Source organism: Egretta garzetta, unplaced genomic scaffold (genome assembly GCF_000687185.1).
Source record: "Egretta garzetta isolate BGI_Z169 unplaced genomic scaffold, ASM68718v1 scaffold133, whole genome shotgun sequence".
Classification (NCBI taxonomy): domain Eukaryota; kingdom Metazoa; phylum Chordata; class Aves; order Pelecaniformes; family Ardeidae; genus Egretta; species Egretta garzetta.
Window position 1 is genome coordinate 270,986 of NW_009259111.1, and position 23,406 is coordinate 294,391.

A 23,406-nucleotide genomic window follows, 5' to 3' on the forward strand; every position below is an offset into this window, starting at 1 on the left:
TTTTTCTTCTGAGACAAACAGGAGGCCCAGGTGCACAAAAGCCCTCAGACTCCTGTGGGTGGCACAGCCTGTAAGACTCCCTCAGATCCAGATTATAATGCTTTAAACTCATGTGCTTTGTTATTTGAAAAGCAGCTGAAGGGCAGAAGCTCCCAGGAAACCTCAGAGTTCTGATTTGGGGCGTACTCAGAAATGTCTCTTTTAATCACATCCCAGCAGATACATCTCCACCTCTCTCCTGAGTCCCACCAGGATCTGCACGATGCTTCCTTTCAGTTGCCTCCTTTTTGGAGGCCAGTCCCAGAGGCAACCTCAAAGTACCCATCCTGGATTATGATGTTCTCTCTGCACAAGAGCATGTGAACGTTTTTTGGTCATTCTTTATAGAGAGGATTACTGAGAGGACAAAAAATAGCTGTTGAGCTGTTTCAGAGGGAAGAAACGGCAAGTATTTGACAACAGGACCTTACCCAGGCTTTTATTAAATTTTATGTCAGGGCTTTAAAACAATAATACAAGTAATCTATGGAGAAGGAAGCTTTTTTAGTGTCTAGACAAATAAAATCTCTGAGTAGGAGACTATCTGTTTCACGTGAGACAGAAAATCCAAACATACTTACATATTTGAGGAAAAGGTGCAATTCTTTGTGGTCTTTGGGATTGATTGTTGCTTCAAACAAAGGTACAAAGATGTTCTCCAACATCTTCCCAAAACTAGGCAGAATATTTTTTGACCTAAATATGTCACTGAGGGGGAAAAATATACACAGTTGTGACCATTCTTTAATTAGCTTAGATTCTTCCTCTACTTTCATGTTTTCTGTTATTTGTGTATATTCTAGCTTCAGTTCTACCAGGATGCAGGAATTGGAAGGGTATGTCAGGGCAGGGATTGTCTCTGTGCTCCATCTCCTGCACTGCCTGGCACTCTGCTTCATCCAGGCTCTGCTGAAGCTCCCAAGCGCTCCAAAACTAGAGACATTATGCAGGGGTAGGTGCTGTCTCACGAACAGTGACTCCTTCCCTTACAGCAATCGAAGTACTAATAGGAGAGATAAGGAATTACCTCGCATGAAAGATGCTGTTTTCCAAAGTTGTAACTACTCCATATGAACACAGAATGTTCTGCCTTAGTGAGTGTCTCAGAAAAGAGGGACAGTGCTTAAGTGTGTCATTAAGTGCATGACTTAATGAAGTATTGACTCCGCTATGTACGTAGGATTGCTACGTAAGAAATTAAAGGAGAGAAACTTTCTCCCTAATGAGAAGCACACTCTGGGGGATATATGCAACCATGACAGTTCCTTCTCTACTTATATCCCAACTCTGCAATTTCAAAACATGAAGCTCAGCTATGAAGGCTGACAGAATTATCATTGGAGACTATTACAATATACAGTAGTAGAAATAAAGAACCATTTAATAAAATCCCGAAGAATGCTTAAAAACTAAGGAAAACTTATATTGATTTAAGCTTGCAAATCAGTGATCTGGGTAGCGTTTCCAAGTTCACTGTCATTTAATCACTGCTCTGGAGGAACTTGGATGATAACAGTTTTGCAGAGCATCTTCTACTCCTTTATGGAATCCAAGAGCTGATTTATTTTCATTACTAAATTGTATTTTAACTTGCCTTTGAATGCAGCCTAATTTCACCCAGTTGCAATTTCTGGGTTTAGTAACTTTAGACTTACAAATAATTCATAGTAGTTTTGAATAGCTTCATAAAGAGCAGATTCAAACCCCATCTCCTCTCTTCCACCCCCAGACTGTCAGGAAAACTTCAGCAATGGTCAAGAATAAATTTCCCAGGCTGCTGCTTATAAATAGAACTATAGGGCAGCTCATAAACCATCTAAAAATATCAGAAATTAAAACAAATCATTGGTATGATTTCAAACTATTAAAATTACCAAGAGCTCCTGATTACTTACTAGATTCTGGGAACCTGAATTATCCAGCGCATATTAGGGGAATAAACTTTATGCTTAATGAACCATTTTGCCAAGTTCAGCCATTCATCTGGAGACCGTCCATAAATGGATAAGCGGGGTTCTGTATACTGGTACTTACTTTCTTCTAGTTCACGGGCTACTTCCTATTAAGCAATAAATATATTTGCTTTAATATGGACACTGAAGATCATTTACAGCTAGTAGTATATTTATCATTGTATTTTCCTCAGAGCAGACATAACTGTGTTGTCACCCTTTAAAGATAAAGGGAATTTCTTGTCTATTAAGCCATTATTTTATTTTAGGCTTCTAAATATTCTACTAGGAAGCTATCTCAGATGTCATTTGAGTATAACTAACTGTGACACCTAGATTTAGAGGACAGTATTCTTGTGCAGTTATTACTAATATCTTTGTAAGACATACACTTAAAATCGGTAAATCAGAATGATACTATTTAGACTGTAGTAAATGACTACATAAAATATGCAGACCAATGGAGAATCTGACCCAGAATCTGTGGTAGTAAGCAATTTTAAGGCTATTAATTTTAGACAAGCACTTCTATACATCTAAGAAGAGCTGACACCTCATTCATTAAATCTACTAATTCTTTTGCTGTAAGAAATTAATTTGAAGCCTGTGCATGCATGTGCAGCTACAGATTTATACAGAGGGGCTTCCCTACCTCCTCCTTCCCTAGCAGCTACCGCTAGCCAGCTACATCCTAACAAAACATTAAGCCAGTGAATTGACCCGTGGCTGCTCTCCATTGGTTGGAAACTGCACACAACTCTGCTCTGAACTCATATACAGGTTATGTCTATGAGTTTCTAACTCGTAAAATTATTTAGAAAGCAGCAATGGCTGGCTTAGCAGAGGTCTTTCTCTGATGAATTGCTAGAGAAACCCAATACTTGGAATCACTTAGCCATAGGGTTAGCTCTAGATACAGTTATATCACAAATCTTCTCAAACCTTCATTTTGCTACCGCTGGAAAAGCTTGAAACTTTATTTACCTTGACCATACGAGCAAAATATTCACCACCAATGTAGTTCTCTGTTTTCAAATACAAGTCTCTCAGCTCACTAGCACCAACAGGATTGTACTTGGAATTGAATTTGTCAAATCGATGAAATGTTTGACGACCCTGGAGGAGGGAAAAACCCAAATAACCATGGTTGTAAGTGCACACAACAGTTTATAAATTAAATTGCCTAGCAATAAAAGGCATGGAAAAGAAAAAGCCTACTTCAAACATGCAAAATAATGCATGAGTTCAAATTTTGATTTAATAAGTTATAATGCAAAAACTGTGGAAACCAAAATTTCACACTTAGAAAACTTAACTTTTTTTGTTTACTTTGTCATTTTAATAGACTTACTGCATGGACATCTAAAGAGTCTACAGTGAGGTCATAAGGGTCCATGTGAAGGCTTTCAAAGACTTGCTTTAAAGTCATCTTCTTGCCTTTTTTCTCTGCAACAATCCTGTCAGGCTCCGTTTGATATGTGTGCTTAATAAACCTCAATAAGTGTTTCTGGTTCATGCAAGCAGCAGCATGGATATGAGTATCAACCTGAAATAAAAAGGTTATTCGTGCTCATCATCCATATACATAAACTTAAATTAGCAAATATCTATGTCAGTGACAACATGACTAAAGCCTTCTAAAATTAAGTAAAAATTGGATTAGTGCCTACACAAGTCAAAATGTTTTAGAACCCTGAAATTTTGGTTTTGGAGGAATCACTCAATAAGCAGAACTATACATAAAATAGCCCTCAATTAATGGCTTCCTATTTAAATAAGAACATTTCCAACAAATTAAGATAATTATAAGTGCCAATCACAGAACCTGAGTTCAGATTAAATTTGATACTTCCTTAAGGGACACCCTGGTCCTTCAGTATCCTTTTATTTCATCCATGAATTGATGATGTCTTTCTAGTTATAGCCTGTAGTTCCAACCATCCTCTCTGACTGAAAGGACCTGGAATTCTCAGCCACTTCCAAGAGCATAATTCATTTTTGTATTTCAATCACATGAAACATCTTGGGTCACTAGAACTGCAAAATGTACACGTGAGAGCTTTTGTCACTATTTTTTCCAAATTTAATTATAATACAGCAACTTATAATGCTGATAGATTCTTCAGATCTCTTCACACACTAAGGGGCAAGCTTCACAGAAGAGCTGAGAGTACTCCTTCAGTTTGTTGTGGAAGTTCCACTTGGTTTCTACACCCAAATGGTTTCTACAGGCATGCTTTTCTTTTGCTCAGAAGCTTGAACTGCTATTTGAGCAGCCTATATTAGAACACAATCCAAAGAAACAAGTGATGAGATTTGGGGGTTGGTTGGTTGATTTGTTTTCCCTTCAGTATGTGTAATCCCTTAGGTGCCTCCAGCAGGTGTGTAAAATGAATCTGTTGCAGTTCCTTGCACTCAAGGTATTATCTACACTGATAAAGAACAGAAGAAAACCACGTCTGTTCCCCAGCTGCTTCTTGTTTGAAAAGGCAGGTAATACTAATTGCAGTTCCTAAGGCCCAAGCACCTGAAGGGGAAGAACAGGCCTCAGCTAGGATAATGGCCTTAAGGAATCTAACAGCACAACAACATCCAGCATGTGGAGCAGCAGAGCTCCAGGGCCCATTTGCTTTGAATTTCCTTGAGAAAATCTAACTGAACAACAAAACGGCCTAATGCATGTCCTAGGCAAAACAATGAAATTACCAACAAATTCCTATCAATTAAAAACCAAACCAAACCAAACCACTCTTCTGATTAGATTTCACAGGTGACAAGTAATGAGCAGAATGGCCCTGGGGACAGCTTGATGGACTCTGAAATTGCCTTCAAGTCCAGACATCACATCCTAGCAGAAGCGGTTTCAGCTCACCCAGAAGCCACAGTGCTGCAGCCTATCTGCTAAGCTTCCCATTTTCCTCCAGCCCAGGCCTGACCTGGACGTAGATGGCCGTGAGCCCAGGGAAGTGGTCAGAAGCAATTGCTAACTGTCACTATTTCTAAAATCTGCCTTGTGCACCAACTGCCTGGTAGGGGAGACAAGCCTTACAAGACCAACTGGCAGAATGGTTCTGCAGAAGGAGTAGGAAGCAAGATAGCCAGTTTGTGATACGTAACAGGGGCAGGATGGTTCAGATGACAGTAAGTCTAAAAAGAACCACACAGTACTGTCCTATATATTGGTAGGTAGTGGTTTGGAGTCATTGTAAGTAACGCTTTACCGTGAAGTCTCATGTGAAACTGTAGTGGAAAGGGCTGCTCTAACTCCTCATACAGAGTAAGAAAGGAGCTTCAAAGCAGAAATTAAAAATAATCTTGCTTCTGCACAACACTGGTAATGCAGCTGTCAGAATGCACCCAGTTTTGCTGTCTACCCTTAAAGGTTTAAAAAACCCAAATTCTGACAACATTCTCAAGAAATGCCACAAAAGGGAACAGGAGCTGGAAAACCCACACTGCCATGTGATTGTAAAAATGAAATTTATTTGGCTTTCAAGGTGCAATTTGAGAGTTAAATTGATCACCTGTATATGGGTATTTGTACATCCAAAAGAGACCGTGAGGCAGAGAGGGGGCTTTTCAATCTCACAAGCAATAACGTAACAAGATCCAAAGGTTGGATGCTGACATTAGCTAGAAATTCCTAAAGATACTTACTACATTGGAACGGTTTGAACCCACTGCACTGTGCTTTTTAAAATGCGAGTAACTAGCATTGCCAGGGACATGCTCCCAAAAAGAGCTGCGAAGGCTGCATGCAGGACGTCACACTAGGAGGCATTCTCAGATAAACCAGTTATAAGGAGTCACTGAACCTACATCTCTGCAAGGACTCTCATCCAGGACACTGCAAACATGGACACATACAACGTGAGACCAGCACATTCCCCTTCGCGTAACAACTACGTCTGTAGCTTTCAGATTGCACCAACAGAAGCAGCTGACATCGTGATCTGCTTTTAAGGATCAGTAGGAAACAGATCAGAGAGTACCCGAGTAAGTAACAGCCATACACCTGCAATGTAAACCTCAGCTTATGCTATGACATACAGTCCACAGAAATGCCACTGTTTTACTTGGCACATGTATTAATTTAATTTGCAGTGTATACGTACAGGAGTTGTTGCAGCCTTCTACGCGTAAATCTAGCTCCGTGTGAATGTTAATAGCATAACTAAAGACCAGGATATATACAGAATCCTAAACATTAACACTTAATTGTTAATCTCTGCCTAGTTCAAATATGCTAGACACTTTAAAGCTAAATGAAAAAGAAACATATTACTGTCTCAAAGTACACAACATGAAGTACATTGCTAACACACAGTAAACAACACTGTGTCTAAAATAGTAAAAACAGCTCCACTTAACGTATTATTACACTCTTCAGAGTACTTGTATAGACGTTTGAACCCAAGTGCATTATATATATGCTTACTCAGGTTAATAAATAGTATTTGTTTCTAAACCAGAAAACATATACTATAAACTCATCTTGGACCAGTAAAATACTGCAAACTACTAAGCTCAGTCAACTTATATGGGAGTGAAATAACAGTTAATAGATGCCCTGTAAGGTCTAAACATTCAAGAAAAGCAAGTCACAAGCACAAAACACTAGGCGTAGGGAACCTGAATAAGTGTAGTTTATTGAATTTCAGAATCCACTAGTTCCGGTGGTAGCTCAGCTACTGGAATTAATGAGTCTTGAAAAAAACCAAAACAAAACACTTCCTCTTCATTTAAATCAACATGAATTCACGACTGTTCGGAGGGCAAGGACAGTAAGCAAGGGGACAATTTGTTTCTTTTGTTTGCTTGTATGCAAGAATCACATGATGCAGTAGTAACTGTGTTTCTTTTGAAGTCCTGCTTCCCTTTGAGAAATAATTCTCTCAAGTGTGCCTCTGCAATTCAGTAAGCTCCTGTGAAATCTTCCCAGTAGTCCCCACGAGCATATCACACATAGCTCTATAGCTGAGCTGACCACCTCAGGCTTACTCTTGGAGAACCAAGATTTTATTTTTTTTTTTTTTTCTCCTCCTCCTCTCCTCCTCCATCTCCCTAAATATATTTCACAAGAGTAAAAAGACCTTCCTGGAGTCTCTTCCATGCTTTTTCCAGAGAATATGCAGTACTTTAGCTACCTTTTTTAACTACCTGGTATATTTTGACCTTTAGGTAAGCAGCAACTTCAGTAACAACAACAAACTCTGTTACAGAGTATCACACAGCTTTTTCTTCATTGTTTTTTAGAAGCAATGCGACTTTTTGGAAGCTTTTAATGACTTGAGCTTTGATCTACCCTAGCACATAATTAATTAGTGTGTATGCTTTTGTGCATTTTCACAATTCAGGGTGCAATCCTATCTATATGAAGCGTCAAAACACAGAATCCTTAGACATAGCTTATATGGTCTGATTTGGTTAGGGATTTTTTTTATTATTATTATTTTCATTTGAAATGTTATCATGCTAAGAATGTTACTGATTTAATTGTTATTTATTATGAAAGGCACCTACTACAAGAATTTGAACAGACTGAGTTCCCCCCAAAAAAGACAAAGCCAATCCCATTTTAAGGTGTTATTATTTTGTTCTTCATACAATACATAAAGTAAGCTGAGCCTTTTCTGGGCTATGAGTAAAAAGGCCCTACCACAAGGTCTATTTCCTTCTACTTGCAAACATTCTGCTTTCATTTCCAAATTTGTTACAATGCCACTCCAGCCCAATTTCCCCCTAGTGGAAAAAAAGCTCAGCTGCATGCCCTTGGCTAAATTTCCTGTTGCAGTTCTTATTCTCCCCTCTTCCCAGGAGGAAACCTTTTACCCAAGGTCACATTAATCTTTAGTGAAAAGAAGAAACACAATGACTTTCAGAAGCCTGTCTTGGAACACATCATATGCCTTCAGTGAACTCATGTTTTTAACAAAAGGAAACAATTGTTAACACAAAATTTTTCTTAATTCTTTTAATTCCATCATCTCATTCAAGCAATGGTGGACATCAGTTTTCTTGCAATTAGAGGATGGTAGAATTCCCTTCACTCAGCAATTCTCCATGTAATGAAGCCAGCCTACCTTCCTCTGCACCTTCTCAATTCAGGCTGGCCCTTTCCTTTCCTCTCCTTACTGGCCTGACCACCCATGCCATTCTGTCTGCAGGCATTGTGGGTGAAATGCTTGCAGTTCTCAGTCAAGATAGTTACATTTGCGTACAACTTACAGCTTGAGGGAGTTCCCATTGCCCTGCAAATCACGTCTCGCCAGCACCAACTTCCCTAAACCACTGTCTCCCTCATCTTCCTGCACTGCTTCTCTTTCCTTCCGCTGTCTCTCAAAGCTCCACAAAACATCCATCTCAGACCTATTTTATGGATGCTTATCTGTGCACATCAGAAAGTGTTGTACTGAATTAGGCGTATGCGCTAGATTCAGAGCAGTTAGTGATAAATACAGCAAAAACAAATGCCGAGGGCAGCCCTTTTAATGAACCTGAACTTTTCCAGTGCATAGATTAGTAGTATCCACAGCTGCAAACTACCTGATTTTCTAAACACATGCACTTTAACTTGTAATTACTTCTACCCAACAACTATGGTCTTCATGAACTCGACACTGAATCCTCTGCAGCCTCCACTTCAATGCTGGATTGAAAGGAAATCATTCCACACCCCACTGCTAGATTCCCTGCTCACCAATACACTCACACCGCATTAGCTTTTCAGATAGGATGCGACAGCTGTATACAATAAGCTTGATTCTTTCCTTGCAGCTCGGCAATAGGCATGAGAGTCAGAAGACACAAACCACTCTGTGCTAGGGTAGTGCAGTAATGCTCCTAGCAGCCAAAATCGTCCCTAGAGCTGGGCAGAGCCCCTCAGGAGCTTGTCTAATCCATACTTAAGCCATCCAGAGCAACCCAGAAACCAGGAGAGACAGGAAATGCAAATCCCTGTGCCTCCAGCTTCTTGTTTGGCTGTACTCATTGCGAAATACACAGAATCAAGCCCTACGTATTCACACGAATATGGAAACACACTGCTGAGAAGAGAAACAAACTTCTTTTTCTGTTCTTTTAATTACTGAAATAAAGGACAGAGGAAAAGCTTTCTTTATGGTCTCTACAGAATTTCTGCATTATAATGATTCATGGCTTTCCACCTGATCATTTTGTGTTCACTTGCAAGACTGAGGGTAGACACAAGAATTTATCTCTGTGAAATAAGAGAGGGGAAGTAATATGCACAGTGCTCTGAAAGCACAAAATACAGCTTTACTGACAGGTAACAGTTGTAAGGCACCATTACATGTAATGCTAACAGAGGTGCACAGAGGCATTCCTTTCCTTTGAATCTGAAGCTAACCTGTAAGTCTTCCCATTAACTATCACTTTCAGTTTATAGAATGAGTCTGAATTTAATCACCATTGTCAGTAAGTAGCTATGGGGGGGAGAAGAAAAAAAAGGGAAAAAAGAGAAAAAAAAAGAGAAAAAAGAAAAAGATAAAAAAAGAAAAAAGAAAGAAACAACCTCAGAATGAATCAAAGTTCAAGGAAGTTAAGGTATAGATTCACTGTTCACTCACCAGGCTTTTAAACATATGTTTAAAAAGCAGACATCTGTTAATTTCATTCAGTATTTTGTGAGATCTATAGAATTTAGAACTATATAAACCCACTCTAACTTCCTTTCTTAGAAGTAAACAAGTGGTACTTCAACCCTGTGGTCAACAAACAAAAGCAAGAATGTACTTCCTTTTGTCTAACCGATACTTTAAAAAAAAAGAAATCGGCTGCAACAATCTAGACCAACTGGTATGTCACTGCAGCAACCAGCTATTGCAACACACAATTCAGGAGGGCTGTATAAGCCACTCTAGAAGCTGCGTTCTGCCATGCCATTACCCTGGCCTGAGCCAAAGCTGTACCTTTCTAAATGCAGTAATACATGTTCTCTGATTGACCTTGCCACTACATTCGTAACTGGTTTAATTTTGGCATTTTCCATCAGTTAGTTTGGCTCTTTTATATAAGCAAATAGATTGTATCAGGAACTCCACACTAGTGTCTGAGGGGTGTAATGGACAACACTAACAGCTCTTTCGGGGGGTGAATCTTACTTCTTGCTTTTCTTATGAGCAGTATGCACTGTCTAGGATTGACGAACAGAGAGACATCCTGAAAATATAGGCCCTAGCAGTGTCTGTGTTTCATCTTAGAAGTTCCACTGCTGATACTTTTACTAGGGAAAAGGACTTCGGGAAAGTTACAGATCCAAACATTACCTGGGTGAGCAAGACATAGGGAAAACAACATTATTTGGGGGCTTACAGGAACATTATGTACAATGCAGTTTACTTTCCATAGAGAGTTTTTCATAAAAATACTACTTATAAGCTTGCTTCATAAAAATATTACCTTAAGCAAGATTAACTCAGTGCAGCAAGAATTTTTAAAGCAATAACTAGCATGAATGATCCCTGCCAGATGAGAGCAAGCTTGTTCCTGCTCTTTTGAATTTGGGTATTGCCAGAGGGGAAGTGATGCACATTTTGTACTTTTGAACAACATGAATCCATTTGTAGAGTGGCTTATTTAAAATTAGGTAATTAGAAAATAATTAAGATATGCCCAGAGACATTGAACGTTTGCTTTTAAATCAACAGCTGAACTTAGCAAGTACAATCCTGTTAATTACAGCTTCTCAGTAATCAAATTGTCTAAGCAGTTACCCGATCCACACCTCTCAATCACCGTGTGTTTTATTATTAATGTCTCTGTCAGCTGGTGAAGTGTTTTATCTGAATGTGGCATGGAGTAAATATCTTGTCCAGGGTTACACGAGAAAACTGTCAAGTTAGGAGTTGAGTCTCTGCTACTTGAGTCCTGCTTGAGTGAATTAACTAGTAGATCCTCCCATCCATATGCCTAACAGATAAAAGTGTGAAATTCATTAGCATTTACCTAACAACCCATCTGCTTCTAGCCTTGGGATAGACAGGGTACGTTAATCAAACACTCCTGTTTAGCAGAATTTGTAGCAAACAGTCAGCCGCCAGCACACTAGACACTGTGAAGAAAAGCCAAAAGGACTTTCTGATGTACTAGCACTAACCAAAACATAACAAGGAGGATTAAAGTATTGATCTAAATGCTCAAATTACAAAATAAGGACTACCTTTTTTCCAGCTGCACATAGAAACAATGCAAAGTAGACCTGAAGTGGTTAATAACACCAGTAACAATTACTGCTTTGTGAAGAAACCTCACCTACCAAACTGAAGCATTGTCTCTACAGTAACTTCCTCTTAACTGCAGGAAAGGGAAGCAAACAAAGCAGCCTAACACTGTTGCTCCCAAGCTTTAAAGAAAATGCAGCTCCCTTGGGTGTGAGTATGACCGGAAATGACATCAGCTCCTTGATTCCCTTACCTGTCTCCTAATGACATCCCAGTGTTATCTCAGAGGCAGCTAAGAATATAACTCAAATAACAATCTTTTTACTTAATATTTGACGGACATGTTTTACCAGATACTGATGGCAGCATGAACCTTCAGTTCAGTTTCTGTGGAAGGTCTTTTTTCTTTTGACATGTATTTAATCACCTATTTTCAATATGAAGTGAAATTTTTATCCCAAAACTATACAGCTGTTCCTACTACAGTCTAGTATGACTTACCTACATGAAAGCAGGAAAGTGCACTTGCCTGTCTTTAAATGAATTAATTAAAATGAATTAAACTTCCATGTGGGTATTTTTATTCATAATCCAAGTGAGCTTCATTTGATTAACTCTGTTTCACTCCTTTAAAGCAATTTACATATAATTAAGCCCCTTTGATTCTGAATAAGTAAACAGGTGTGTTTATCATAATCCATTTAACCCACTTACATTCAAGTTAATTTTCCTGGAGTGGTCCCATGTATTCTTAAAATAACATAATTCAGTTGAGTGGTATGCACACACCACTGCATGCATATCACCTACACCTCACACAAGAAAAGCAAATTGCTGGAACTCCTGCTAAAAAACAATGTCATGCCTTTAATCCTTTTCACACTTACCTTTCTCACATTATAAAAGTCTCGATGGGGATTACTCTTTAGTTCTTTAAATTCCGACATTTCATTTAACATCTCATGTAAACTAAATTTAGATTCTAAAAAGTTAAGCCTCCGATGACAGTATGTTTTTCTGTAAAAGAAAACACAAAAATTAACTGTAACTTAAAACTATTTGTATTTCAAGTTCAGAAAGAACTTGAAAGTTTTCACAATAAACCCAAATATTTTTCTTTATGAAGACCAAGACAAATCCATTCTTCCTATCCTACTGGTTAACAAATAAAAGTCAATATCCAATATGATTTCAGACCAGAGTTATTAGTGAAACCTCAAACAGAACTCCACATAACTGTGTTACACCCTTTAAGTTGTCCAAGTATTGTTATCACTGTATCTGTGCATAAAACGCAGTTCTTTTAGTAATGACGACCAGAGAAAGCATAAAACCTATTATAAAATGTGATGTCAACTGCTACTACTCTGAAACTATACCTCCAATAAAATAGGTCACCTCATATATAACAGAAACAACCTGTAATCCAGACTTACTCACTATGGAAACAATTAAAAAAAAAAAATCCCCAAAGTTTATTTGCTTTTTCAATGTGAATGTAAGAAGCCAAGATAAGATCCAATATACTTCCATTTTTTATGTGTTAAAAACACATATATTGTGGAGAAATACTTTTTTTCCAAAATAACTTCTTGTGCTCCTTAGAAAACTCATGCTTTTTTGTTCCTGCTTGCCTGCTCCATCTTCACTTTCATTTTCTGTTTCTCATTCTATTTTTAACCAGTGGCATAGTTTTTCTCTTCACCATCTGTCAATTCTTCCTGAATCTACAATATTTTTGTAGCACTATTAACGTAATAGCCTTCTTTTTTCTGCTTTATAGTTGACAATCTCTCCTCAATGGGACACAAATCCCATTATGGATTTGAAAGCCTGATTCAAAGTGTCTCTCTGTATCTGATACTGATCAAGACCCGTTTGCCCACTGGAGGAAGTCTTTGTTGGGTTATACTATTATTCAAGAGCCCGGAAGACTGAGCAGTAGGGGAGCAAAGATTAAAGAACAATGGGTTCTTGATCTCCAAGCAGCCCCATGGGCAACAGACATAAACGACAGGAAAGCACTTGCTGCAAACAGAGAAACACCACCGTAAGAAAGAGCTTATGCAATAGGATTACTGAAAAGACTTCTTCCTTTTGGTTTGTGTGTATTTATCAAGGAATGTGGATCAGCCTGCACAAGCTTAATCTGAAGTAAAAGGAGCTCCTACATTCACAAAGTGCTGAGTGTTCTAACATGTCCTACCAAGGCCCTTCTTACTTATGGCTTCCTGATGAAGATCAAAAAAAGCAGGGGAAAGAGAAAAAAAAAAAAAATAAAAAAAATCAAACAACAGTGTTCAGTATTACTTTTTTTTCAAGTTTTTCCTCCTCGTCCTTTAATATTCTCAGTATCTGTCTCTTGGAATATAACACACTAAAACTGGAAATGCATACTGTAACAAGCATACTCCAACTAGCTTTGATTTGGAGCAGGAGCACTGATAATGCTGGCAGAAGCATAGGCTTTTGCTCTTGAAAAAGCACTTGGGGAATGGGACAGTTCTGTTCAGCCCATCTGCTTCACCACTATCAATGCACAAGGCAGACAGATAATGCTGCAGCTGTCAGACACAGACTCAAAGGGGAAAGAATGCATCAGGTGCGACTAGCTGGTCACATTGGAAGGGATGATCTCTCAAAGGCAGGACTAGGAATGCAGTGCTGGCAGGCAGGGAAAATTGTTTGGAAGAACAGCCTGGGTTCCTGCTTTGTTCCATCCTACGGGTGGATTCTTCTCCTTTCCTGATGTTGAGGCCATGAGAAACCTGGATATTTCCAGTCCTCGGCTAGGAAGTAAACTTAAAAACTGCGTGCACATGTTTTCATTACGCACTGGGCAAGGACATTGCTTTGCCATGAGTGTGTCAGTGACTGTACTAGAGTTGTATTTCTGGTTTTTAGAGATTTCCCAGGAATTCAGTGGTTCTGGGAAATTTCAGACCTATTTTGATTGTGTGTGTGTGGACCAGTTTTGCAGCACTTGAGAGCTGATTCACACCTGGAACAAACCAGACTGAATATTTATGTTGCTGAGCTGTATTGTGTGCTCTATAGAGTCAGGGTTTCTCTTCATGCAACAAGAGTAGAACAGACATGAAGGAATTACAGACAACTGTTCAAAAACCTCAAATTCAGCATAGGCCAAAACAAAACAAAAAAGGTGAGGTTCAAGTTTCAGTTCCCATGCCTCAGGAAGTTTGGGTCAGATTTGACTTGAATGGGAATATTTTGCCAATGTCTTGCTTTTCTGTTAACTGCTTCTCATTTTGCCATAGAAATAAAATATAGCTGCATGTGAGGGGGTTTTTCCCTTTTAAGTCCTTCCATGACGCATTAATGCTTGAGAAGGGCAAAATAAAACATGGCTGTAGCATGAGTATGTTGAGAAATTAAATATCACAAAAGTGAGAAGTATTAAACTAAAGGTAACCAGCAGCCTAAAGGGGCAGAGAAGAGAGAGAAACATACGTTGGACCATCTGCAATTAGAGCAAGAACGTGGCTCAGGTCAAGGGTATAGGTCTCCAGGTCAGGATATGGCAGGCTTCGAGGCTCATTGAGTTCCATCATTTCTTTGTTATCATAAACAAAGGGAATGCCACCTTTTATCTTGATAACATAATCCAAATTGTCTGGAGCATCATCAAGATTGTAAGGATCTTCATTTTCTTCTGGTGGGGAATGGAAATCTGGAAATAAATTTACACTACATTTAGAAGAAATAACTTACAGAAAAGGAAAAATAATTTTAAAAAGGACTTTCTGCTTCTATAATGTTTCATTTCTAACAGATATTAATACTGTCATTAAAATCACATTTTCAGTTACTGTAAAAGATGTGTTGTTTCAACACAGCTTTATTTTGACAGACTTTAATTGCAGTCTCCCTCTAAGTTAAGTGCCTACCTTAATTCAAATACTATACATTTGTCTAAGTGCCTACCTTAATTCAAATACTATACATTATTAGAGTTCTCTGAACCCAAGTATAAATAGATTTAATACTATTCTTTATTAATGTATGATGGCACAAGTTTCAAAATAAGTTTCCAGAAATATTTGAATTAAGATGGTTGAAAGTACAGTTGAGATTTTTGAACAATATAACAGTTGTTGACTTCACACCCACCTTCATTATTTTCTTTTCACCTTCTGACTCACTGTAGTAATTTTGGAAGTTAGTATTTAAGCACAGTAATGCAGCTGTTCTCATATTGAAACATCACTCAGAGAAGAACAGGCTATGCCTTACTTCTTCACCTCTGCCCTTCCCAAAATCCAATGAGCCAGACTAGTGCACACATACCAAGACTGTCTCCTCTTTCTCTCAACCATTAAGTAAATACACCTCACTCTTGGTAGAGCAGGAAATAATTTAAGACTCAGTGCTTCTCACTCTGACCGAGGCAGTGGTTGGTTTGTAGGGGTTTGGGGTGGGTTGGTTGGTGGGGTTTTGTTTATTTTGATTGGGGTTTTTCATTTGTGGTTTTTTTAGTTTGTTTCTTTGTGCTTTGGTTGGGTTGGTTTTGTTTTGGTTTTTTTGGGGTTTTTTTTTTTAGACAAAACTCTGTATTTTTATGTTTAATTGCTTTTGAATAGAACCACGAAGTGTAGAAGCCAGAGCTAGTACCACACAACATTAGTTTTCCCCTTGGCCTTCTGATCGTGACCAAAATCAGAAAGTACCAGAAGCACAGTTGGTACTTGTTCAGTACAGTTTTGTAATCCCTTTACAAAATTACAATTTTTTTTTTTCCTGAGAATTGGGTAAACACACATAATTCTGGGAGATTCAGCTTACATGAACACTCAAACATCATCCCTATTGCTAGGGAATGTTCATCACTCCTTTTACAGTATCTTACTAATGCTGCTAGCATAAAGTGTCTCAACTACATTTATGTCAACTGAACTACGTTCTTGGCCTCAGTCTTACCATTGAGATTTCTTCTTTTACCTGTTCAGTTAAGCCAAAACAGAAAAGTAATTAACCCGTCCTTTTATTCACCTAGAGCACCTGAATGTATGTTATAAACTGATACCATTCTTATCTCTTATATTCATAACCATCCAGCTCAAACTCGTGCTAATTAAGACACTGTGTAATGATATTTTATTGTTTCTGTCATAAGTTTATAACTGTAACTGTAAAAAACTTATTAACCTAATAATAGCTTGGAAATACCTCCCTGGCAGCTGTTCCAAAACATCTTTCCTATCTTGAGTATTTAGTATACTGTCCTCTTCACACTCCGTCTGTGTAACAAATGCTTGAAAACATGTTAATTCACCCTCTTTCAACCACTGAGATAGAGGGTAAATGATTTCAAAATGTCACTTGATGGTTGAGAATACACCGCCAACAATATGGACGCATCTACAGCAGCACATTTGTACAGACCAAAGGTTGTTCCTCACAGGCTAATCCAAAAACTAGCAGTGCAAACAGTTTAATGCACAAGCAAAGCTTTCAAGACACAACCCACCTAAGTGACAAATATCATTTGTGATATATATAGTGGGGAATATGTTCAACCTACTAAGCCTTGTTGAGAGATCAGAGTTTATTAAGCCAGGCAGAATGCCCAACAAATATGACTATGCAGCTTCCAGTCTTGACCTGCTAAGTGTCATACTGATGCCTGTGAAATTACTGACTTGGGGCTTGCTAACTGGTATGTCTGTATCATGCTTCAATTTACAACGTAGATGAGCTCATAATCCCTTTTATTTCAGCATGCCAAGATCAGGAGGAATGACTTCATCTATTTCCTGGAGGAATGCAAGTGTACTACTTACCATCCCATTTGCTGCGAAAAAAAAAAAATAATCGATGAGCATCTAGTATGTTTTTTTAGCTTTTGACAGCTTCAAAGTTTCAGATTTAGACACAAAGTTTATAATTTGGGTCTATCAGTGACTCTCCACCACTTACTAACAGAATAAATTAGAGGCAAAGACACTCACAAGAGATAATCACAAAAATCCAACTTGCCTTTACTACAGCAGTGCATTGGGTTTAATAGTGTATTTTAAAAAGAAGAGCAAGGATACTCACCTGGATACACTTCATCTTCGACCTTCCATTTTTCATCTCGCATGCTACACAAATACTGAGATGTTGTTCTTGGGAAGCGATGGTAGGCAAGACGTGAATACTTTTCTCGAATGAGAAGAGCTTTCACCAGGCTCTTGGCAGCTTGTTCATAATCATCAACTGTAACCTGAAAGGAAAGCCTGGATAAATACTGACAAAAATAAAATAGCAGCTTTAGCAACAAACTGAATCCACGCCGGCAAGAAGGAGACTGAATGTGTATGTGGCTTGACTGTAAGGATCTGGCCTGAGGTCTCAGGAAGCCAGTGACAGAAGCAGAATCCAAACAGAATGTGCAACACACACACAATTTTTTTTTCTACCACCATATATTACCCATTTATTTAGTGCCTGATTATGTTTTTTATCTATTTATTTTTTTATGATAAGAAGTATAAAATGACCTGACCTTGACTTTAACTGGTTTACAAATCAAATCGTTCACAAAGCAATTTACAGTTTGTTGCAGAGAGCCGTAATATACTGGCATGTCACACTTTGTATACATCAGCTGCTTGTGGTTTGGGACTTTTTCCCCCCTAGATACAGAAAGGGGAAAAAATGGTTTCTTACCCCTGCACAGTAGTCACCACTAATTGAAACTCTTTGAAATTCTGGTACATCATATGGCACTTGGACTGGCAGAAAAGCACTTGGAAGAACTGGCGTTGCAGGAGACAGAACACGATTGGCCAATGGTGCTTTCCATTCCTGAGGCGGAATTTGTAATGACAAAGACTGGGATCGAATCATCTTGAAACTTTTCTTCCTACAAATTCATGGTATAAAGCATAAAATAAGCCATGGTATAAGCCGTTAAATACACTGGAAAACTGATTACAGCAAAGAAATTATGCCCTAAGAAATTTTACAAATTAAATCTCTCGCACCACAGGAAAAACGTTGGTCACAAAATACTTGTGCTTTTAGCTTTTTTTCTATTGACATTTCACATGACATATGCTACACAGAATTGCACTTACCCTCCACACAAATATAATATGCCATAATTTTTTTACAATCACTGTAAGATGCCCTAAGGTTTGTTTTGTTTCACTTACAAATTCAGTTTCAGCAAGTGACTGGATGGAAGGAAAATGTGATCACTATGCTTACTATAGTAGGAGCTGATTCTTACAAACCTTTAGCATCAGAATTCACAAACTGTCAGACAGAAACAAGTGAATGTTACTTACAGCAAGTTGTTATGAGTTAGCATGCTATCACACATACTTTTCATTCTTCCCAAAACACGCATGATTTAAAAACTTATTAGTTGTCAGACAAGACTATGCATCGAAGTTTCATATATAGTCATTCAGTTAAACTTGTAAGAAAAAGAATGGGCACATAGTTATTCCTTAGGCAGTGTTTGATGAGACTTGAGCAAAAGGCTAATGTTGGTTATCAGAGTAATAACAGCATGGCTTTGATACACAAGTCCATTCCTCCCCTCAGGGCACTAAATGGCTAACCCCCATAGATTTAAAGATTTTTGCCCTTTCTCAGCAAAACTTTGATAGATGCGTACTTTAGACAAACCAGGTAAAGAAGAATGCTGTATTTTTCAGTGAAGTAATTCTAACACCTCAAGTGAAGTTTTGGAATATCTCTGAAGACTTAATTAATTTTCCTGACTCAGTTTTAAATGTATTTTAAATACATAGCACATAAAGATAATGTTATAAACTACCTGCGATATCACTTTCTTTTGCACTGTGGAAACACTCCCTCATTTTATAAACTAGATGCCAAAACCATAAAATGTTAGTAAGAGCCACTAACAAAGAAAAAGGAATACTGGAATACTCCCTGGAAGTTGCATATTACTTCTGTGACATTCTGAAGAATAAGAACATGCAGTGCTGATACAATTAATACCCTATGATCAAATTCCATCCTCTCTTAAGTACTTGTAGCCACCTTTGAAATCAGTATGAAATTCTTGAAGGGCTGTTGGAAAAGTGTTGGATCAACTGCAACTGAAAACAACGGTTTTACTCTTGTAACTGTCCCTGAAATACACTTCAGTCCTGTAGGACAGGGATGAATACTTGTTCTGTTCGCACATGTAAACAGCATATATATAATATCCACAGTTAAATTTGTCCAAACTTGAGGTACGGTTTGACAGAACATATTTCATAAGACAATTTCCCAAATTAAAAGTGAAACTTACTAGTTCAGGAGGAGAGATATACCAAATAGTTGTTTGAATGAAAGCATCTTGTTTTCCCTTCTGTGCTTGTTTATGTCTATGAACATGCCAACTGGGAAACCCACTTGCACAATTCAAAACCAGCCTCTATCATCAGTGTGTCATACCTTAATTTAACTAAATTGACTCTTTGCCCTTCTGTTCCAGAAATATGATGCCAAGCATTGCCCAACTGATTGTCTGTAGCTTAGCAGGTACACGGGTTTAGCTATCACTTTCAAAGGCTTCCTTGTTTGCCTGCTTTTTGAAGGGTCAGTACACGCCTAAGCCATTTGGTGTCAGACTGCTGCTGAACTCGCGTGACTCAAGGAAATAGTCTAGCCAGTCTACTGAAGTTAAGATACTGGAACAGCCTGACATCAGGGTAAGGCTACCTCTCTCTCAGAAGAAAAATCATAAACCAAACTCAGCTTAATTAGATGCATGGGTAAACCAAAGGTGGATGAGTTTTGGGGTTGGAGGTTTTTTTGAGAAAAACTCAAAATGTCCACTTTTACGGCTGAGTGGTTAGATTTTATCTCTGTGAGTTAAGGAAACCTGTGAATAACCTCATTATGCCAATACCACTTTTCACCTTCTCTCTTGATGTTAAATGTCATCTTTGCTTTCATCTATTTTTACAGAGACTAAAAGAAGTATCACACCACTGTCTTTTTCTCTGTGTTAAAATTTTCCATTTCTCTGAATAAAACTAGAATAAAGGTTGGGAAGGGGAGAAGTGTTTCTTTTTCTGACTCATTTTACATTTAAAAGAGTCCTAGGGTCGTGTCCACTTCTACTCAGCTATGCTGTTTGTCAAACCTGCATAAGCAGTATCTATGCTATTGCTGGAAACGCAGCTGAGACAACCCCACCAATCCAGGCTTCCTAGGGCCCTCCCCACACCTTCTGGACAGCACGGAAGGACATCACACAGGTGCCCTTGGTACCAGCTGTTGACCTTTCTCCTGAAGTAATAAGAGGCAGAATGTTATGTGAAATATTAACTCAAACTCACTTAAAAAACTATTTTCCACTAAGAAAGCAACTACTGAACAAACCTCTTAGCTGTTTCCACAGACTGTTGTTCTGCCAGTTCCTTCTGCAGTTCCCTTTCCTTGGCCTCTTTCTGCCCAATAGGGCAGTCTTCAGGCACGGTAAATAGTGACAAGGCATCTTTGCTGTCTTCTTCTCGGAGAACTTTAGCAAATACCTTCTCTGCCAGAAGTCGCACATGCTCATCAACCTCAGAGATATTCAGCTTTGGAAACTGTCTCGGCATCTCGGCTGGTAAGGAAGACAGTTGACAAAGTTATAACAATAAGAATAATAAAGATATGTGAGAGACTGGGGGTCTTTTGTGGTACGCCTATCAAAATTAAGAGCTTAGAGCAAAAGCAGAACAACTACACAGAATTTAAACTAGTATGCAGTACACAAGAACCACAGGTATCCCCTGAGCATCTTTACTTGTGAGGCTATGCCGATTTGTGAATCAAGAACCTCCTGGTACACTCATGAAAATTCCTAAGATTTGTAGGTACAGATTTGCCAGTAAATGCCACTTACTTGCATAATCAGATAGACTATTATTCGTAATAGAACGTGTACTTAGCTGTATGTACCTGCACTGAACTTGGAAATCGCATTCACCCAGTTGCCTGCCTTCTTGCCTTCTCAGTGACTTCAAACTGATTTTAGAGCCACAAGCAAGTTAGAAAAGAGGATTGCACATTTCTTCCTCACCCCATCCTTTCCAGAAATAAGAAAGTCATGGGGCTGCTGTGAAGTAAAACGGTTGCACAACAGGAGCAAATATGGCATAATTAATTCTGTGACTTTTTTGTTTTTCATTTGTTTTCAGTAGTTCATATCCTGCTTTTGAATTATATGTGGAAGCAGACAGGATATGGACTTCAATTTCTACTGGGCATTTAAATATTATTTTTCAAAAAAATATATTTTATATTTTTATTTAAGGAGCCTTTCATCACAAAATATTTCTATTTTGTTATAGCAGCACTACTGAAAATACCACCTCCAGTGTTTCTTCTGTAGTTACACGGCTTTATTTATATTTCATTCTCATACAATTCAAACCATGAATTTTGACACATCTGGTGGTGTTCTGGAGGGGAAAAAAAGTGCTTGTAAGCTACTGACCAGCATTATTTATTGCGTACTATAAAGCTTTTTGAATGCCTTCAGTATGATGGAGTTTGCAACAAATAAGATTAAATTCTTACTACGCAAGTTAAAAATAGCAATGAAAACGTCACAACAAATGGACCCATGCACTTCCAGAACGTGAAGTCTGGGTCTAAAACTGGCATTTCAGGATCCTTTTTGGTTACAAAAATGCAAACATATTTTATAAGATGGTATTCATTTAAATAACAATGTATGCTGAAAGCCAGCATGGGACATAGGAGTTTTTAACCACTCCAGGCATAACTGATCAGGTCCCTCATTACAGTATTTCTGTAGGCATGCTACAAGTTTCACATGTTGATATATGATCCTTTTGATATGTGATCCTGTTGTTTTCAGCCTAAAAGATTCTAATTAATGTCCACCTGTTTTCACAGTTGCTTTGAGAATGCTTTTGCTTTTATTCTAAAAGCAAATACAGTATGAAAAGACGATGATAGATATATTGGACCATAACATGGCAATTTAGTGACCATCTACATTATTTTGTATTCTTATTTTGTAGGAACCAATGCACAGCCCAGTGGGAAAACGTCACTGGTTTTAAAGAACTGTGGATCCGACTCTAAGCAGTTTTTCTGCCTGGTGTGTATTTGTTTTGCAGTTAGCATTAAGTCTTCATAAAATAAAGTGTAACTACAGAAGATATCTAAGAACACTTACACGTTTAGCTGAATGATCCGATGACAATGCACTACAATGTCTTAGAAGCATCCAAACTTAAATTCAGTTTCTCAATTTCAAACCTCAATGAAGTCATGGGAGTCTTACCACTGACCTCAATGAACACAGTTGTCAGCAATAGGAACTGCCATACATGCAATTGCCAGCAACAAGGGCCTTTGGGGCCACTTCAGACAGGCAAGAACAGTCTTTATAGTGACTCGACTACAGCAAGAGTGCTAGGGATAATAGTAAAATGTGGAATAATAATGTTTTTTCTGCTGCTAAACCAGCAATTAAAATATTTAAAGTACTAGCTGACTGGGACAGGAAAAATCAATTAGCTGTATGTTTATCATTGGCTGAGCATTTTCCTAATATAAATGAACTTTTTCTTATAGAATTGCAATCAGAAACAGAAATGCAGTAGGAAATACGTTGCATGAGAAACCATGCTGTATTTTAAATCATTACAGTAAGACAGTGAAGAGTCAGAATGTATAGATACAAGTACAATCCCCTACTAAGACCAAAGGTTTTTTTCTTTCTTACAGAACCTGATCTCATGTTCTCTGCTCAAGCAAGTGAGAGACCAAGGCACAAACCACTTTGAAAGGTAGGTTCACCCACATCACTGCTAGCTTATGTCACTGAAATGAGTTTAATAAACCTAAAAGAGTCATGGGGCGCTTCACGCAATACTCATGCAAGCTGTGCCATCCCAAACTGGAAAAGGGATGAGGATCTCATATCCTTCTATAGAAGGGCTGTCCTTTACCCAAGGTGAGCAACTGGGAGAGCGACTAGACATCTTAATGGGATGGGGAGGGAGTATGAAAGCCATCCAGCAACCAGCAAATGCTCTTTTCCTAAGTATCTCTCTCTCACAGAAAGGCTACTTTGGTTGCTCTTTAGTTCTGTACCTTTGTGGAAGAAAAGAAAGCTATTTCTCTTGAAACATGCCACATAAAAAATGATGGAATGATTATTTGAAAGGCATTTAATGGGCTTGAATATGTAACGAGCTCACGCCATGAAAACAACAGCCGTCGCCACCGCCTCC

General features: G+C 38.3%; 1 protein-coding gene across 1 annotated transcript in view; it reads right to left on the reverse strand.

The window, feature by feature from the left end:
* The window catches only part of AMPD3 (adenosine monophosphate deaminase 3), a 30,041-nt gene extending 9,279 nt beyond the window's left edge, over nt 1–20,762 (reverse strand). The window contains exons 1-9 of the mRNA XM_009635400.2: nt 20,531–20,762; nt 17,846–18,041; nt 17,234–17,399; nt 14,645–14,864; nt 12,061–12,190; nt 3,343–3,537; nt 2,976–3,107; nt 1,935–2,098; nt 621–747 (exon numbers count right to left, since the gene is read on the reverse strand). Coding sequence (XP_009633695.1) covers nt 621–747; nt 1,935–2,098; nt 2,976–3,107; nt 3,343–3,537; nt 12,061–12,190; nt 14,645–14,864; nt 17,234–17,399; nt 17,846–18,041; nt 20,531–20,751 — 1,551 coding nt within the window. The 5' untranslated portion in view covers nt 20,752–20,762. The remainder of the gene's footprint in view (nt 1–620; nt 748–1,934; nt 2,099–2,975; nt 3,108–3,342; nt 3,538–12,060; nt 12,191–14,644; nt 14,865–17,233; nt 17,400–17,845; nt 18,042–20,530) is intronic.
* Between the last annotated feature and the right edge of the window lie 2,644 nt (nt 20,763–23,406).